Source organism: Lycorma delicatula, chromosome 3 (genome assembly GCF_047948215.1).
Source record: "Lycorma delicatula isolate Av1 chromosome 3, ASM4794821v1, whole genome shotgun sequence".
NCBI classification, from domain to species: domain Eukaryota; kingdom Metazoa; phylum Arthropoda; class Insecta; order Hemiptera; family Fulgoridae; genus Lycorma; species Lycorma delicatula.
The window spans coordinates 67,907,933-67,929,321 of record NC_134457.1 but is presented as its reverse complement, the minus strand read 5'-3'; the positions used below and the strand labels follow the sequence as shown (position 1 = coordinate 67,929,321).

At 31.6% G+C, this 21,389-nt stretch overlaps 1 protein-coding gene across 1 annotated transcript in view; it reads right to left on the bottom strand.

The window, feature by feature from the left end:
* The window catches only part of LOC142320908 (limbic system-associated membrane protein-like), a 1,137,362-nt gene that overhangs the window by 97,722 nt on the left and 1,018,251 nt on the right, over nt 1-21,389 (bottom strand). The window contains exon 8 of the mRNA XM_075358890.1: nt 17,599-17,747. Coding sequence (XP_075215005.1) covers nt 17,599-17,747 — 149 coding nt within the window. The remainder of the gene's footprint in view (nt 1-17,598; nt 17,748-21,389) is intronic.

The window sequence follows — 21,389 nt, the reverse complement described above, 5'->3', positions numbered from 1 at the left end:
GCACCCGGGTCTCGGTCTTTTGTTTTTCTTTTTAAAGTAACTCCTCCCACTTCTTGTACTCCACGTCCTTTGCTCGTATAACATCAGCCACGAATCTCTCTATTGTCAGCCATTCCTCTTCACCTCTCATTATATACTTTTTTGTAGTTTTCGGGGTAACCTCTTGTATGTTATATCTTTCTTTTAAATCCTCCCAAAGTGCACATTCAAAAAAGGTGTGGCAGGGAGTGTCCCTTGACAGCAGTACACACAATTTGGGAGCTCTCTTCTTCTATATCTGTGTAAGTATACACCAAATCCTCCATGACCGGAGAGGAATTGTGGCAGGTAGTACCCCCCCGTCGCCGTGTTTCTTCCCCAGCTACGGTCCTATCTCAAGAATAAGCTTCTTTGTCCACGCCCCAGTTGTAGCGGCGTTCCACATCTTCATTTGTCTTGACATTCTTGTAGTAAGAGCTTAGTGGCATTTTTCCTGTCCCCGCTCTCATAGATTCGTTTCATTTGGGTAGCCCGTTAACTGGATCAGCGGTACCCCGGTCAGGACTCCCGCCGCATCCGCCGATACCGTTCGGTAGGCCACCACGATACTTAAATTCATTCTTCTCTGCAGTGATGCCATCATCTTCACATTCCTCTTGCAGTTTAGTGCCGAAAATCACGCAGGTACTGCATAAAATACTATAGAATCGCTGCTATCCTCAATAGCTTTCTTTTAGCTGCTCAGGGTCCCCACTTAGCGCATATCAGTCTACTCAGAGCGTTGGCGACCCTCTCCTCTTTACTGCATACTTCACTGAGATGTCGGTTGTACAGCCCATTTTGATCGAACCATACTCCGAGATATTTCACAAACGGCGTTGTTTCTAGTCTAACTCCATCGACCGTAACTCGAATCCTTCAATTTTACGTCGGCCTGCCACAACTACTGTATATATATATATATATATTTAAAAAAAAAAATTATTTCTTATTCTTATTAAATAATTAATTATATTTTCAACCTAATGAAAAAATATTGTTTTTCTTCTCTTCTTTTTGTTTGTTCAATTTAAGTTAAATTACAGCGTGAAGAGGTGGCATTTTACGTAATTTCGTTCTACGAAATACATGTAAGGAGATCCGAAGGATGGTGATAAAAAACTTCTAGGCTAATAAAAACAAAAGGAAGAAATTTGAGCAAAAATTTCTTCAAAATATTATTAATTATAATTAAAATCGTAAATTTTATTCCAAGTATTTGAATGACTAAAATCAACTAAATGGAATGAAATATATTAAACCTTTCTATCAGTATATGAAATAAAAATTGTTACTTATGAATAAAATCTATTTCTTTTGAATATTAAGTTTAATACATTTTTTGTCTCAAAATAAAATTTACAATCGGTTGCAATATTAAAGAAATTATACGTAAATGTAATCAATTACAATTACATGCAAAGAGGCCTCTATCGGGAATTCCTCGAAAATTGCATAATTAAATACTAATATTCCTATACAGAACAATCAATTTAAGTACACACCTAAAGTAAGTCAGAGAAGAGTACCATTGGTAGCTCAATACACAAAAAACAATCATAAGAATTAATAAAATTGAATTAAGAAAATAAAACACTGAGAGAAAAAATGAAAATAAAGCTAAAATTAATAACGAAACACTAATAACTGTAATTGAATTAGGTGAAATAATGAATTTATGGTTAACCCTCAGTTGATGCTGCTCCAACTCACATAACAGTCACCAATGTCTAACAAGTGGAGTCGTTTTAGCCTTCTAACGTTTTTACTATTGTCTAGAAGGTTAATAGCTAAAAAATTCAAGTGGTTGTTTAGAAGTAGTTTAAAATTTGTACCGAATTGCTGTATTTCTTCTCGAACAAACGGTAAACGCAGATATTCGTGAATCTCACTGTTTCTTACAAAGCAAGGTCCTCTTTATGCTCCTCATTAATTTGTTTTGGAATCACTGTATTATCTTAAAGTTGCTACTTGTAGTACCTCAAAGTTGGATTCCATAGGTCCAAATAGGTTTTTGAATAGTCGTGTAAAGCTGCTTGTTGATTGTGAAAGCTGGGATCTCCTGCCCAACAACCAGTATATTTCTATAAACCTAATATTCCGTTTTTTGCTCTTTTCTCTTACATAGATATTCCATGTCAGACGACGATCAAGATAAAGGTATCGTACACTTTGAGCATGAGGTATGCAAATGCCATCGAGGTGGACGTGAGGGCAGCCTCTCTCCTCATTACGAATGTCACATGACTCAACTTCGCTTATTAACTCTAATCTTTCATCTAGATAGCCAACTGTTTATTTGATCCAATTCAGATTGCACTTGAAGCTAGAGTTGGATCAGTATCGATAGCCAGGATAACAGTATCACCAGTAAATGAAGCGGCAGTGACATAGTTCTATATCGGAAGGTCTCCTGTGAAGGTGGAATGTAAAACAGGTCTTAAAACTGAGCCTGAGAAACTCCCGACTTATTGTTAAAGAACATAGACAACTTTTTATTGTACTCCAACTGTGATAGACGTCTGTCAAGTAACTACGTAGAACCAAGTAAAACCGTTTTAATTTGAATTTTAAGTTTAATAAAAATAAAAATAATTTTACATTTAGTAAATGTAAATGTAATGGCTTAGTAAATTTTATTCACTTATTCACGGTGTAGTAGGCTAATTATTTGGACAAGATTTATAATTGGGGGAAAATTTACCGTTATATTATTATAATTTTAAAAGAAATTGGCTCATTCATACATTTCTGTAAAAAAGATAAAAAGTCTAATGATCTTTTTGAAACTTGTAACAGAAGGAATTATTGTAAACATTTCAAAAAAGTTTAAATTTTGCAGTTTTATGTTCTATTGTTATAGATTAAAAACAAATTTAACAAAAAGAAAACTTCTTAAAACAAAAGGATTTAAAAAAACGCTTTCCAGAATTCAAAATTATTTAAAATGAAGATTACCACTTTATCAGCGGTTCAAAACTTAATCGTTGATCTTCCTTTATTTTCTATTTTTAAACTACAAACCGTAATTAAAAAAAAATTGGTTTTAATTAAACTCATTCTTTTGAAATTAAGATTTTTCCGTATTGAAGTTAAAAGTGAAGTTCACGTTTTATATAAAACGTGATTTATTAAAAAAATGATATTTTTTTATAAAGCGTTCTTACAGTGTGAGTTTAACTTAACAATTTGTGTGAATTTAGGTCTAAACAAAAGTCGCGCATTCGTGTTTTCATTAACTAATTATTATAGCCTTTGTTCCATTTTTGTAAACCATTCCGGAGCTCAAAGTTAAGCGTGATTTATATATTGAAATTTAAATTTTGTAATTCGTTCGTAAATCATTGTGTTATCTGGTTGAAATCAGATAGTTATGCAAAATACACTCTACAGTATTCTCAATCTTCAATACGCAAACGTGATCAGCCGGAAAAGATACCGTATATAAAACTTCATTTCCACCTTCGAGCACCGCTATACACTCGGAAAGGCAACATATGAACTACTGTAATTATTGTGATTTAGTATTCAGAAAATGATATTGTTTAATTTGAGTATTTAATAATAATTTTATTATTATGAAAATGTTGTAATAGGAAATACCACAAAACCTTTCAAAATCAAATATCACCGGCGTGTTCTTCTTAACACATAAAAAAAATTATTATTAAAATTTAATAAAAAAATTATTAAATGATTAACATTTCCCGAGAGCGTTAGGGAGATTAATTGATCTTATATTCAGCAGAGTTTAAGAATGCTGTTTATTTTTGCAATGAGCAGACGCTTTTTATAGGAATAAATAAGTAATTTCTGCTACACAATGAAGTTAAAATAACTCCAATTGTAATTTAAGGAACGTCTTTAATGATTTAAAATATGAAGCATGGAATTAAAAAAGTACATTTCGCATAGTTACCGCAAAACCTCTTGTTAACTAAATAAACCACAGTTATCCTAGCAGAAGAGAAGTTACATCATGTTGATAATAAAGAATGTTGAAGATAGTTAATATCTGAACTGAAGAATAACTATTTCTATACACGATTTTCGATATATTAAGAAAAAAAGGCGGTAACAAGTATTCTTTATTTACTGAAAATTATTTTCAGAGAAATACATATAACACAAAATAAACGTTTGATTTACAGGTGAGAATTTATTGTTTCACAAATAACTTAGATTACTTGAAATATATTTAAAGTGTTGTTTTCTATGCGGTTAAATACTGTATTTGATCGAGTCTAAATTGGCCTCAAATACATTTTCAAAAGTTTGTTGTGAAAAAAAGTTGATAAATAAAAATAAACTACCAGAGGTATTATAGTGAACACTTGATGCCATTGGAAATACACTGATGATAAAATTAACAAAAATATGCACAGAAAAATACAGTATGTAAAAAAAAATTAAATAGCAAAAAAATAAAAATATGTTAAGTACACACATCCAAGTTATAAAATGGACTGATGTTTACCACAAGTAATGATGTTTTCCATTATTAAAATCTAAAGGGTTCTTAACCTCTAAACAATGTGAAAGGATTCATTGTTATTCTTTTCTTCAATTAATGATTCCGATAACATTCTGAAAATCTACCCGATTAAGAAAACAAGTTGAAACTACCAATTTTCGATGAAAAAACAACTAACTTTGAAGAGAGGATGTTTTTATTTTCACTTGTTAACTTTATTTTTAATTTTTATTCCTTAATAATGTAATTAAATCCTAATAATGTACTATATTTAAAGAATTGTAAAACAAAAAAAAACTCAGATAATTAAAACAAACATTTATAATAAACTTGTTTTTTGAATTAAAAATAAGTTTGAATAAAAGCCACACTCGATTTTTGATATTAAAAAGAAGAGAAAAAGTGCGGTTTAGATTCAAACATATACGGTATATCAAAACTTTGTTTTCTTAATTTACAAAAAAAGATTATACTTAATACTTTATTCTTGATAAAATGTTTAGAAAACAAGCCTTCGAGATTTATCCATATAATCTGTTTGTGACTTCAAAAGTCGAAAATAATTCAAAGGATTTTGGTTTAATTTTCATTAAATAATAGAAAATTCAACGAACAATTTTCTTAGCTATGCATCATTAAGGTACTTCCAGATCGAAGAAATATGAGTAGAAATGCAGACAAAAGTTATATAATATTTCTCTATATTTGAGGTAATTATTATGAAAAATGATGGAGAAAAAAGTTAGGTATTCTAATTTTTCGAGTTGCACAAATACAACGTTCTCTTTTTACCTACATTATTTTCAAAACTATATATACTGTTTAGCCCTGACCTTGCCCGATTAACTGAACTAAGTTTAAGCGATACCATTACAGTTGCAAACTGAGAGCTGCACATTTCTTCCATTTATAGTATAAAATTACCCCGTAACAAAATTATCACGTTATTCATTATTGTTGTTGTTGAATTATTAAAGTATTATTAATTTGAACACTACCACGATGAAAGTTTTGTATTCGCATCGTTTTATTAACGTAAAAATAATATTTTGTAAAAGTAACTTCAACCTATTTTGAGATAACAAATTGTCCCTCCATTAATATTGTTATTATATCATTAATCATTACGTAATACTATTACGTGAGATGAAGGTCTAAACTGGGCTTTAACCAGTATCCACTGGTTTTTTATTATAAGTTGACTTTATAACCTTAAACATTTAAATTAAATTTTTAAATATTAATACAAGAGGTGATAAATTATATTTTATAACAAGAAGTCGTTAAATCATAATATAAACTTGTGCGTGTCAACAGATTATTTATATCGGAGTTTGAATAAACAGGAATAAAAAGTTTTTTTTAAGCACAATTTTATCGTAAGCTTTGAATTGAATTAAACATACTGAATTATTTTCACAGGAAAAAAAGTGTACATTAACAAGGCACAAATATCGTGACACTCATAGATTAATACGACGAATTGATAGCGGCTGCGGAAGTATTAGTCTAAACACAAGGCTGTTTTCGTTTTACGCTAACAATATCTAATTTAATTTACATAGCCGAGGCGAAATTTTGATAGAATTCCTTTATTTGTTGGGATTTCTAAACGGATTTTAAAACATCAAAACCCGATTCACAACCACAATTGAACAGCTGAATTTAAATAATCACAAGATCTATACTACGTTTTTCTAATAGTGCACGAAGTGCAATCTACGAATTACAGCTTACAGGAATCAGAGGTTCGAAGTGGGAAATTTTTAATGAGAGCGCTCAGTGACATGTCGCAAATTCAATTTCTAATTATAAAGTAGTACCAAGGCTGTGTTTTTGTGTTTTCAACGACCTGGTTATGCCACTGCTAATAAGGAGGTCTTCCACCACTTCGCTAAAATGTTTAATACTAGGGAAGAACCTGTAGCAACTGAAGAAAAGTATAATGCAAAATTAATTATATAATAAATAAAAGGTTAAGTAATCGTGAATATTTAATTAAAACCATTGGCTTTGAGTAAATCCTTTTTCTTAATCAATAGCAGGAATTTGAGTACGACTCTTACATTATAACTATTCCGCTACTCAGTTACTGTGTTAATTGATAATTTTATTTTATTAATAACGAATGATTAAAAACTACAGTGTGAAAGATACAAAAACATCACTCAATAATCGCTTTATATATTAATAAAATTTAAGTTTATTTGTTTTAGTATATTTCATACTGAATACTTCTATTGTTTTAAAACAATAATGATTTATACAAATACACTGACTAAAAAGAATAAGAATATAAAATAAAACTAGTTCAAATCATCGGGAAAAAATATAAAAAGAGTAAAGTAAATACTGTATACTACAAATAAATGACAGGAAGGTAGAATGAGGATAGAAAATATAAAGAAGCGAGTCAAACAGAAAATTGTACTTCTACGAATAAGGATGAAATAATGAAACCATCTTACTCACACCTTATACATTATAGATTTTATTCTATGAGGCGCTCTGTTGCTGCTGCTACTACTATTACTACTACTACTACTACTACTACTACTACTACTACTACTACTACTACTACTACTACTACTACTACTACTACTGCTACTACTACTACTACTACTTCTGCTTCTACTACTGCTACTATTACTGCTACTGCTGCTACTACTGCTGCTACTGCTACTACTACTGCTACTGCTGCTGCTACTCTACTATTGCTACTGCTACTACTGCTGCTACTACTACTGCTACTGCTAATAATGCTGCTATTGCTACTACTACTACTACTACTAGTTGGATCCAACTTTTGAAGTACAGAAAAAGCATTACCGAAAAGATAGTTAAACCATTAATGTCTTTACAGAGAACATACAGTTGTTGTTACTTCACGGCTAGTGGGAACCTTCATAAAAGTAATGTTACTGTCTAAACAATATTAAAAAATGAGAAAAAAGGGGAAAGTTGATAGACAAAAGTCTGTGCGCGTGTGTAAAATAAATAAAGAATGAGTAAGCGAGAGCCAGAAATAAATTAGCAATTAACTGTTTGTGAAAAAAATCATTTATTATAAAAATATGCCACATTAATTTTGTTCATTAGCAATTTTTACACTAACACTTGCGCTTAAACATAAACATACACATAAACAAACACATACAGTGTACATGTACACAAGTTATACTTTTCTGTTTTACGTTAAAATTAATTAAACACTGAGGACTAAAAAAAGATGAATAACTAAAAACTAAAAACAAAATTTCTCCTAATTTTAATTAAGGTAAGATAAAATTGAAAATGTACAAAAAGAACTCGAAAACAGGAAAAAATTTTCATTTACTATTAATGATACACTACTTAAAAAATTGTGTTAAGGTACACTACATATATTTTAATGTATAGATAAGATTACTTGAAAAAATATACGTTTCCGAACCTCATTTTTATATGCACTCTTTTTATTTTCACTAGTAGAGCATGTTATGAAAGTTTGCTACTTTTTCGTGAATCACGTTGTATATTAATAAAATTTTCATTTTATTGTTAAGTTGTGGAAAAAGTTATCAGCCCCAATACACTTAATTATTAAACATAGTTAATGCAATGTAGACTTTAAAATGGTTTTTCTTTTTCAAAATACATATGAATATATTTGTGTAATGAAGTAGCTAACATTTTAAACTTAAATATAATTGCTTATAGCGATTTATTAATTAATGAATAAAAGTAGACGGCCATTTCATGGCCGTATTTAATACAGTCAACGTATCCTCAAATCGAGCATAACTGAGGAATAACTCGACCAATCTTCATCAAATTTCCACACGTACAACTTCAAATATACTACTACGCGTATCTAAATTTCAGTGAATTGGATCAAGTAGTTTTGTAGATTTTCGATCCACAAATTTTATATTTAGGCCTATACAATATATATGCATATAAAAGGAAATTACATTTTAAGTGAATAGTTTTTCGTATTCCTCATATATCAAAACGAAAGGAAATTAAACTTCACTTCCCAATTTCACCGTGCAACTGAAAATAATACCGTGCTTTTCTTCGAAAAGTCTGCAAAATACGTATTCTCATAAGTTCTGCTTGTATTATGGGTTGAAGTAAGTTAAAAATCACTATAATCTTTAAAACTTCCAATTCCAATTCTCTAAGCGAGAATAATGAGAAATAATAATTAATTAATTATAAAAAAGTATATTAATATTTTTTCACGTTTCACATGAGCGTTTTCACATGTAAAGTTTGATTAAAAATTAATAAAAAGAAGTAGTAAATGTTTCAGATTTTAAATATTTCTGTCATATTTACTTTTGTAAGCTTTCATTTTGAGTGCCCTTTAACGAAACAAAAGTTGTTCAAATATAGCTGTCTACAGTAATAACTGGAGTGGTCGGATAGTATGGGAATAGGTTGATTTTTTGCATGGTGTAGGGCCCCAACGAGCAGATGGACTTTCAAGCTGATATCCTGAATCGAGAAATGAATCTCCAGAAGTGTGGTGAGATTGATTTTTGGACGGTCCAGTGGCTGACCGGCGACGGATCATTTAACGCATACTTATGTGCAAGAGAGAGACGGGAGTCTTGGAATCACGGTTCCAAGAAGTACTGTCCAAGAAACTGGAGGAAGAGGAACCAGCTAGGGTGGTGTTTAGTTCAAATGTGTTGGTGGAAGGCCAGCCCTCAGGGATGGGTAGCGGGGGTCCTACGGGATCGTCGCTGCTGGGTGCCCTCGGGGGACGCTTGAAGCCGCTGCTTAAGGACGACACAGGAACCCGTTGACACTCGTGGAGATGATGTTGATGTTGATGTGCCTTCTTGGTGGTTCGATCCTCATGTTTTGTGAGGGATAGATTTTTAGTAGGTTCCTGCCTTGGGCAGGGTACCCCACACACCCAGTAGTAGGGGCTACTGGGCGTCTGGTTGCAGATTTTCCTCCTACGACGTAAAAATAATAATACCTACTGGTATACAAATATAGTTTGAAAATTCAAATTTATTTCAATTTTACTTTGTGAACTGCACATAAATAACGCAGGTACAAAATTAATTACATCTGTAATAAAATAATAAATAATGTTTAGTCGAGTAAATAGTCTTATTATAGGGAATACAATTAAATGATAATTTAAATATGAATGAGATTGCAAAAGCAATAATGTTAATTAAGACCCATTTTAAATTAATTCTTATTCTGAACCAATAAAGGAGTATGTTTTAATGAAATGTATTGTTTTAAGTCTTTTATATTAGATTTTATCTTTCCCAGAATATAGTTGTAGCTCTTTCAAGTACAATGAATTAATTAAATAGATTGTTCCGTACATTTACAAATGAATATAATTTTTCCCATTTTAATTAGTGTTACTTAATTTAAATTTTTAGGAGCTCATGGTTGTTGTTTATTAAGTGAAAGATAAAATGAAGTAAAAGCCAAACTATTTTTTTATAAAAAATAAAATACAGTCTGTAGTCTATGAAATTTTTACTAAAGGAAGCAAATACAGATCGATAGTATAACACTAATACGCAGAAAGGATAGATTACTAATACGTGGTTCTTATTTGAAGAAAGATTATTAACGAAATATTGCTATTAATTAATTAAATTAAAACAATAATTTTAATGATCATAAAGTCACAATAAAATATATGTCACAATGACATATAGTTCGGAAAGTGAATGCGTAATAATTACGTTTGTGCCACTATGTAATTTCACAACGCGAAACAAAATAACATAAAAAATTATCAAGACTTTTAAATGAATTCTTGTAAGTTAACTAAGGAAAGGAAACTGCTCACAAGTTCAACATGATCATGATAGTGATAGCGATTTGAAATATATTATACTTATTTTCAGAACCACAAAAAATTTTTGGATTTCACGTTTTGAGATCCACAAAGGGTAATAAATAACGTAAAATGAAAAAAAAAACAAATTAACAAATCAAGGGATCAAATTAGGTAAATTCAAAAGAAGAATTTAAAAAAAATGATTTCCTTTTAAATTTATTTAATTTAAATAATTGTATTATATGTAAAAACAAGGTTTCAACATATAAATTTAAATTTCTTACGCTCTTTTCCACACACACTTAAACTTAGGGGTTTCAGAAAAATAAAATTAACTTTATACCCTTGTTTTTATCTGCGGGATTACTGGAAGTAAATCAATTTTAATAAAATGCTTTTTAAGATTTGTATATAGGAGGTACTTCAAAAGAAATCGTTTCAAGGTTTTGTGGTTATGTAGGTGGTTAACTGTAGTTGGTCTCGTATCATTAAATATGATCTATCCGTTTTCAATTTTTTTTTTGAAATCCATTCCAACCAAATGGAGACATTTGGTTGGAATCAATCATTCTGATAAATCTCCTAAGCGGTAGATTAAATTCAATTAATTTTCGTCTTTCCGATTATTATTTTTCCATAAAGATTCAGATCAGTGAACCGTGCGAGGAATTTTATGTATGATTCTAATATTGATTACACTTAAGATATTTATTGACTGATTAAATATTGACTGAATCTTATTTGGTTTTACAAAAATGTTCAACAAGAAATATTAGCTATGACTTTGAATTTATTTAATTTTCATTACGTAACAGGCGCAGTTTAAAAATCGCTGTCGCAGTAAGTGCCTCAGAAGGGCAGATTTTCGGTTTTTGTTAACCTTATAAATGTGCCCAAAAACCCAACTTTTTGTCTGTAACTCCGGTTCTTCAGAAGCGATAAGCTTGAAAATCAATAGGGCTCTAATCTCAACAGGTTACACCACTCCACCAAGTTTTGTCAAACTCTGTTAAGATTTACATCTGGTAGAGCGGGCGAAAAAATCTTATACGTACTTGCGTATGTATATAAACATGACAGAACGCGTTAGCGATTACTAAAAATTCTCTGGAAACCTGCTAATAAAATTTTGGAAACCTTTCTCTACTAATTAAAATAATTCTACGTCTGTATTAATCGCCATCTGCTGCACAATGCAGTCTTCATATTATCTATTACTATCTTATTCCTTAAAAGATCCTACCGTAACAAATTTTACTTCAAGCAAAAACTTTAAAAATCACAATGAACTTTATCAAAATGTTCCATATATATTGAAGCCTTAGAAACAAGTGCAATAAAGAGTAAGATTAATGTAATACTTTATGCTCGATTAAGATTTCCATACAAAACTCAACGCTTTGAATTCATGAAATTCACATCGAGTTGGTATTTTAAAAATTCATGTATTAGCCGTTTTCAAATTTGATATTTTTGGGTTTGATTTATAACAACTGATTCCATGAATTTGAAAATCTTCCAACAAAGAAACAGATTCTAGTATGATTTGGTCAATTATATTTATGATACAGAAGAACCGAATTTAAATATTTTTTTAATGGTTAACTGAAAAATGATATTTCCTACAGAAAAGGAATGAATTAAGAGATGAATTTATTCACTATAAGTATAATTCTTTAATATAAATTTTGTTTTTGAAGAACCATTAAGTAAACATCACCTTCCAAATTTGTGTTATTATCACATATTTAATAAAAAAAAAATTATGAAAACTGTATCAAAATAAGAACTATAAAATATGTATTTTTAATTTAATATCTTCATCGCTAATTTCAGAAAGAAAACAATGTTCTTGTCTCTCAAGTTTTTCATTTTCTATAACTGTGGAGTCAAAAACAGTGGTAAGAGGGTTATGATACTCTCAGAACAGTTGGTAACTCTGTGGCGACTTTTATTCATTTGAATAAAACTGTTCTATTATAACCTCAAAATCTCACCCAGTGGGCTGGTCTAGTGGTAAATGTGTCTTCACAAATCAGCTGATTTCGAAGTCGAGAGTTCCAACGTTCAAATCATAGTAAAGACAGTTAGTTACTTTTATACGAATTTGAATACTAGAACATGGATACAGGTGTTTTTTGGTGGTAGGGATTCATAATTAACCACACATCTCAGAAGTGGTCGATCTGAGACTGTACAAGACTACACTCATATGTATCCTCATTCATCCTCTGAAGTAATACCTGACGGTGATTCCCAGAGGTTAAAGAAGAAAAAACTTCAAAATCTTATTTTAGTATGGCGAATCCTCTTGAGGTTTGTGAATTAATTGAACTGCATGCAATGAACCTTATTTTTGTTTTCAAATATGAAAAACGGTTAATATTTACTCTAGAATGACCGATCAATACCGACAAAGTTGAATGAACCGCAGAAATCTTTACAAACGGGCAGAAAAATTTAAAGACGGCCAAATTTCAGTGACTGATGAACACCGTTCTGGTCATCCGATTGAAATTTCAACTCCAGCGCTGGAAACTCGCATAAGAAAACCAACTGATTAAAATCGAGATTTCAGCTTAAAAATTACAAGTACCTGTCGGTACAGCTCATAATGACCCACCGGGTTGGTCTATTGGTGATCTCGTCATTGCAAATCAACTGATTTTGAAGTAGAGAGTTCTAAGGTTCAAATCCTAGTAAAGGTAGTTAATTTTATACGGATTTGTACTAGATCGTGGATACCGGTATTCTTTGGGTTTGAATTAACTACACATTTCAAGAAGGGTCGGCCTGAGACTGTACAGGACTTCACTTTATTCACATTCATACATATTGTCTTTATTCATCCTCTGAAGTAATACCTTACGGTGGTTCCGGAGGCTAAACAGAAAAAGAGAAAGAGATTCATAACATTATCATCAATAGGCTCAAATACCATAAAACAAACGCAGCTCCAAGAGATGAACTCCAAGAGAGCTGACAATTCACCTTATGTTGACAAGACTTCATACTGAACTGAAACAGCAGTTTCAGCAGATAAGTGATGATTTTTGCAATGTATTCTAACTTCTGATGAGACATAAATTCACCAATATAAACCGAGATCAAAAAGGTAGAGCATGGAGTGGAAGCGCACGAGTTCACCTGTCAAGAAAAAATTCCGAACCCGGCCATCGGCTGGAAAAATCGTGATGGAAATCTTTTGGGATGCAAAATTGCCGTTTTTTTTTTTGATTTTCTAAAAGATTTGAAAACAATAAACCGTGCATAATATTGCGACATGCTTACTGACAAAGTAAAACCAACATTGTTGATAATACTCTTTAGATCTCAGCGCAAAGGCCTCATTCTGCTTTACGATAATCTGACCTCATACAGTTCAGGTAACTCGAGAAACCACTGCCGAATTACAAAGAGAACTACCTCGCACATCCTTCCTTTAAGTCCTGACTTTAACTCAGTCTGACTTCCACTTGTCTGGTCCACTCAAGGAGGTGCTAATTGGTAAGAAATTTAATGGCAATGACGACTCAAAGAAAATGTTATAAATTGGTTACGACATTAAGAAAAAGATTTTTTTGTAACATGAATAAATAAATTGATTTAAAGATGGGATAAGTATTAATATTACTGAAAATTATGTTGAAAGGTAAAACAAAATGTCCCACTTATTATGTAAAGCTCCAGAAGAATTTGTGTTTAATTATTGTATACTATCGTAGTGGAGAAGTGAACTCTCGTACAAATAAAATTTATTACAATATCTTAAAAGTATGTACGCAAATTAAAATGCGAGCAGAAATTTGTTTAGGTTTCGATCCAATGAAATAATGAATGTAATTCTTAGAATTCATTTAATGAGTACTACAGTAAACTAATTAATAGCATTTGATATGAAATTGGCTGCCTCTTTAATTTTAGTTTAAATTAGTAATAAATGAAAAATATTACAAAATAATTGAAGGTGTAATTATTTTCCTTAACTGCAAACAATTATCTCCCTAATAATATTTTTTACGGTTATTATTATTAATTTTTTATGTTTATGAATTTAGCAATTTGAAGATATTAACTTAAGGGTTCAAAAAAAAGTATTTGCTATTAATAAATAGAAAAATTATTTGCTAAAAAGAGAGAACGATAATAATAATAACAATAAAAAAACAAAACGAAATGACTAAAGTCAGAAGTTTTTCTACAAGTTAAAAGAGACATCTGATGTGATTTTGTTTTTCTTGAGTAGATAGCGCATGGTTTTCCTGACCTACTCTTCACTATTATAGCTAAAAAAAAAGGTCTTTCGATGTTTTTTTCCGTAGCACTTTTACCAACTGTAAGTTTTCAACAACCATCATCTCTGTCTTTGATAAGATGCGATGACTTTTAATGTTTAAAATAACTTTTATTAATATTGTTTTTTATATAAATTTGTTTATTTTTTATTATTCATTTTATATTTCTATTTTAGAAAGTATAGGTGTGTTATTTTCAGTATTTTTCTCATATAATAAAATTAAGAATTATTTATAATAATACAATTTTAATTTATCACAATATATGGACTACTAAACAAAATATTACAGTTTTCTTTATTTGTATTACAAATATGAAAACAAAATCTGAACAAAACAGTTTTTAAATGTCTTAGAACATTTAAAAAAAAAGTATATTTAAATAAATCAGACATGAGTATATTTCAACTGCAGCAATACATTTGAAAATTTTTTATTTTTTAATCACAACGAAAACTGTTCATTGGATCCGATGGTTGCTAAGAAAATAACAATTCAGTAGATAAATAGAACGAATATAAAAGAAAGAATACCTGTATCTTAATTCTAGAAGCATAAAATCCAAAAAAAAACCAAGGAAGAGATGGGAGGAAAATGTGAGAAAACGTATGTCAATATATTTATAAAAATAAAGAAATAGCAAGGGATCTCTTCAGAGATGAAAATGTTTGTTAAATAAGGGCGTACAACGTTTTTGTTTTGATGGGGTAATAATAATAAGTAATGAGAATCACAGTGGAAGGAAATCCTCAGTTGAGCGATACATCTTGTATTTTATTGTTATGATATAACACGATAGAATTAGTCAGGACTCGAATCGGGGATCGATTCAATGAGACCCTAATTTTCTAATTGTTACATTTGAAGGGTGACAGTGAAACTGGCAAAGCGGTTAGCAACTAGAACAGGTGTTTCCAGAATGTAGTGAAGAATATTTTACTAAATTTCATATGTGTCAGTTAGTTTTACAGTTTTATAATGTTTTAGTAAAGGAAAAGCTCATACGATATTCTCTGATGCTAAAAAACTATTTGCTACATACAGACAATTAAAAACCCTGATATAAAAAAAAGAAAGTTCATTTAAAATAAACTATCATAACCCTTTTAACAAAGAAAATAAAAAAGTTGTATTACGTAATGTTTTTTAATATTTTATTTAATAAATGTTTCTCTACGAACTGTTATGAGATTATTTAATGTAATTTGTATGTTTACCTTTGTTTTACGCTTTCAGCGAAAAACATTTAAGCGCTTAACTAAACATCACTACAAAGCTTATGAATACAACAAAAAAAATTGTCGCTTTATTAAAATCCAAATGACCATAAAGTTTTTAAAATGCGATACGAATTACAAAAGAGAGTAATTAAGTGCTGGAAATAACTATACATTGCATTGAAGTTCCTGTAAAAAGCTTTACAACATGATGGTATGTTTATTTCATATATCGGTAAGGTATTTGTGTTTACGTAGTAAATAACGTCGTTTATTACTTTAATGAGTTTTTTCTTTTAAATTTTAAAGGTACTTCAGTAGTTCAGAATTTATTTATTTGATAGAAATGGGAAAATCCCTCATCAAAATACTGATAATCAATTGCTGTTCTGTGATTTTATGATTTGCAGGCACTATATTGAACGTAATTGTGACATCATTTGCTGGTAAAGATTATCGCGTAGTGAAATACTTGTTCGATTACTAATGACATGAAATGTTAAGTTGCAGTATCAATTATTGTTCGCTATCGTCTGAATAAGTCTTTTCTAATTATTACGGTACTGATTAAAGTTGACTAGGTGTATTACTATACTAATTATAATGGGCTTCAGTATTCATCCATTGTAGAGCTGTTTTTAGATTGATACTTACTTGTAATTTATTTTTGTACGACGGTTATATACACTTCTCTATTTAATTCTGTTCTCTGCCAATATTAGTATCAAAATAACTTTAAATTCAAATAGTCGTCTTTCTTTACTGTTTATGTCCTTTTTACCTTTTTCAAGAACCAAGCTCAATTCATTTAGGTGCCTTAATCAGCTTAAAACTATCTGCATTATCCTTTGTTTTATAAAATTCAGCCACATACTTCTCAATTCGTCTTAAAATATTCCCATTTTCTACTTTATCAACTTATTTAATTTTCAACATTCTTCTATTCTACCAATTTCAAAGCCTCGATTCTATGTTTATCCGATTGTCTTATAGTCCATAGTCGCCATAGAGTGTTTAAATTCATACAGGTATTATAAAAATATCTGTAATAAACACTTCTTCTTAAGCTCTCCTTACGAGTCAAATTTGGATGACTTCCTTACTTCGTCCATTTTTAATTTTACTCCCGAATTAATAAAATTCTGGAACGTCTGATTCGCTTAAACTTGTACCTTAATATTTAATTTCTTATTGTCCATTATTCCGTCGCATTTATTACCTTTATTTTACTTATACATGCCTGCAAATTTAATTATTTCTCAAATTTTTACTTATTTTTAAACTCATTCATAGTTTTACCCAAAATATCAATATTAACAGCGAATCTTGTAATTTCTATTATTTATTTTTTAACTATTCATTAGCTCTCAAAATTTTTTTATTTAAAAAAAATTCTTTTAATGAAAAAAAACAACAAAAAAATATATATATATATATATAAAAGTATAAATGTAAGGCAGGCCGGCTACAGACTTAACAGTGTTTTCTGCACTGCAGCTTACCCCTTATTTTATAAATATCTGATTCTAGCACAAAGTAAAAAATATCTCTTCTTTTTTATATTTCACTTCTGTTACAAAGTCATGCCTTTGAAAGGAACTTGCTGCAAGGTTTCCTTTCAGAGAATAAAACTGCAAAGAGGAAAACGAAAGTTTTCCTATACTACTGAAAATTAAGCAATGGTAAATTAAAATAATTTATCGAGTACAAACTGAGTAAGTACTATAAATTTATAAGAATGAATAATTAGATTTTTTATACGATGATAAAAGGTTTCATACTCACAGTTCTTTCTCCGAGATTGCGTACTCGGCAGTGCAAGAAGGCAGTACCACCTAGCTGGACGGTAACATTACTAGCAGTATTATTATCTAGAGAAGGTTCTGCAAGTCTTTGTAGTTCTTCCATATTGGAATACCACCATTCACGTCCATCTGTATAAGATAAATAAAACATTTATTTACAGTTTTTATCAAATTATAAATTATTATTGTAATTATGAATGATTAATAAAATCAGAAATCATACAATAAAAGTGGTTAATTTTTAAAATCTGATATTTGTATCCAGGAAAATGGGTGGCCCCTTAGAGATCATGAACGGAATTTCTTCTTCGACAGAGTAAGGAACTATTAGCGCTAATAAAATTTTATTTTGCTAACCTACGTTTTGGATCTACTTCTACGATGCTCTCGCTAATTGTTTATTTCAAGTGAATTTCGAAGTATTTGTATGTTTTTTGGGCTTGAAAATATTTGTTAGTGGTTTTTTTGTATAAGTTTAAGTAATGTATTTTCCTTTATGCTTGATGTGAATCCATCTTTTAATGTGATTGCTGTCCTGGACATCATCACGTACATGTGACTGTGCAATTGCGATCGGGTAAGAGGATTTCCTGAGACTTTTTCTGTAAATGATGCCCCCGGATATATATCCAGATTGTTGTTGCTATTTAACATTCTTTATCTTGAATGTAACTGATTCGCGAAGGAGTCCGCCGGGAGTTTTTTCCTTCCATCCTGCTGCAGGTGCGCCAGATAGTTGGTCAATGGAAATATGGGTTTTATTGTAATAGCGAGCTCTCAGACGTATAGGGTCAGAGCTTAGGGACTTACAGTGGATAGCTTTGCCTACCTACGGGTTTTGACTCACTGCCGACGAACGAACAGTAGATTTTATAATTCAATGTCTCTCTCTCTCGCCCCCTCTCTCTCATATATTTGGATTTAGGTTTGACAATGTTGGTTTGCTTGGCATTTCCCGCTACCACCCCATTCGGGTCACCCTAAGCATAAGACCGAATGTCTGTGCCACAAACGGCTACTGAGCCACGAAGCAGTTTAGCGACCAGTGTCCTAACTAGCTCCTAGAGCTAACCTAAAAGCGTGAGCAGAATAAGCGTGGTACCATACACGCTTACGTGTCCCTCCGCCCATTTGTCATATATCACTAAGATGGGTAGGCGCACCCCGTCAATTACTAAAATATATATGACTATCAGCAATTAATTTATCTTGTCAAAGACAGTAATTTGCTGCCACGCCTAGGCCGCTGAATGCCAGCAAGTACCTCTCCACCATTAAAGCGATTGGAGCCTTAATCTGGTTGTTAGCCAGTCATATCTCTCGGTTAGCTTCCTACAGCAGCGCGGTAGGAGTATTTTCCCTTAGGTAAATTACTGATGTCGGTTGAACAAAGCAACCGCATCAAGGAACTCCCACACGGTCCAACAATACGGCTCTCGCCACATTGACTCGCTGCTTGTGAGTGGCCAATTTTCCCCTTGACCCCTAAGTTCCAGGGTGGCCTGAGTCCTGCCCGCAAGAGCTGGGCAATCGAACATCATGTGTTCACATTCGATTGGACCTCCCCGCAAACGGACAAATCATCAGCTGCCAGGGGGAACCGAAATAAATATTGGTTTAAATTTACATGGTTGGAGAGCACTCGGGCTTCCGTTGCCCTTAAAAACGATGAAGAGGCATACCATCCCCCCAGATCCTGTATAAATCTATACAAGGACTTTTCCTTAGTCGTAGTGTGCCATTCTTGCTGCCATGCTTCCATCGCGAGGCTGTAAAGCCTTCTCCGCAGGCGGGAGATGGGCAACTGTTCGTAATTTAGAACCGGTGCATTGAGATCACCGTTCCGCTCTGGTGCAGGCCCGGCTCAAAACCGCTTCCCAAATACCTCGGCCTCCCTGCCTCTTTGCAATTTCCACTTGGCCGCCCGAACTTTCACCACTAAATCGATTGGGAGAGTCTTTCCCAGTACAGTAGTAGCCTCGTAGGAGGGTGTTTTAAAAACACCAGTGCATACAATTAAGGTTCTGCGCTGGGCACTCCTTAAATTTTGAATAAGTGGCCGATTTCTTTCCAACCTATGCGCCCAAAGGACGCCGCGTAAGAAGTCATACTTTCGAAGACATCTCAGTAGACCATGTACAAATGATGGCCCGAGAGTCCGTAATCCTTTCGAGCAATCTTCTTAAGGTTGTGAATCACAGAGACGGCGTCCGCCGCTACTTGCCTAATGTGATTGCTAAACAGCAATTTCTCATCAAACAAAACACCTAGGTACTTATGAACTAGAACTCAACTGATTAACAGCCTTTATACTTAATACGGGGGTTACGACTGTATGATAATTTGTCTGCACCCTTGAGAAGCATAAACTTCGTCTTGGGCAGAGAAATCCTTAAATTTCGATTGTCCATTCAACCCTCTGCGGTTGACAAAGCCACCTGCGCTCGGTTTTCTAGTTGCGGTCGTGATTTGCCACGAACTAACAGGAGATAGTGGGATTTAGTGTTGATTTAGGTTTATAGGATTTAGGCTAGGCTTCAGTTGGATTGGTTATAATATTAATAAAAATTCTTTTCGAGCAACCTATAAACATATTTCACTTTGCAGCCAAGAGTTATTCATCGATTGGTTACACTAACTAACCCTAGAATTACCATTTAGGCGAGTGTAAACAGGGGTAAAACAGATTCCCTTCACAATAACGTAGCATGTAACGACTCTATGCATTTACCGGTATAATTTTAATGCAAGTCTTACTATTGATTATTTTTAATACTACAGCAATGGATAGAAAAAAATAATAAATGAGAGGATCTTATAAGGTTTAAATAGAACATTTAAAATTATTTTTTTCGCTCAGAGAAACATAAAAATATTTTAGAAGAGATTATTCACGACTAATTTATTGTTTCCATTAGAACAGTTAAAAAAATCTTGTATTCTTATTTTCTGTCAGTTGTTAACCAATTTATTTTACGTCAGAAACGTCGTCTGTTAATATTATTATCGTCATCTTCAACCAAATTTTTATATCCCACTTGATATTTGTATTACCAAGATGGTTATATAATGGGAGTAAAATTTAGACGATTCGTTACGTTTGCCGTGATAAATCTTCATGAAATTTAAATCGGCCTTTTAATCTGACATATTTGGTTACCAGATTCGATCATATAATAGGTAATTTATTTTAGCGTATCAAATTTAAAGATAAATCATTTTTGATTTATGATACGTAATTCGATGTGGTCTTCTCGCGCGTGAGAACGCAATTCGTTACTATGGTAACGAGTCAAGGGTACTTTTTATGCATGATACGGTTCAGACTACAGAAATACTGATTCTGCTTGGGTTTAAGTTAAATTTGTGGTTTATAATATTAATAATATAAAGAGGGGACTAAATCATTTATACCCTCCAGTCACTCATCTGCCTTTCAAAAATTTGATGGAATTGAGGAAAATGGAAGAGAAGCAAAGACTTAGAATTAACTCTGGAGCACGTAATGTTAACATGAGGGTTAAAAGGATCTTTATACCTTCGCATTCTTAAATATAATCGCAAATTTCACAATGTATACCTTAAAAACCATTACTATATCTTTAAAATTTTGGATATTTGATAACATTTTTTTTACCTTTTTCCTGATTTATGAGATAACTTAAAAAAATATTAGCTTACTCGAATACATTAAAATACGAGTTATTTATTTTAATTCGAGCAAATTTAATTCCAAAATTTTATCTTTAATTTTTATCAGATTTGTTTTTT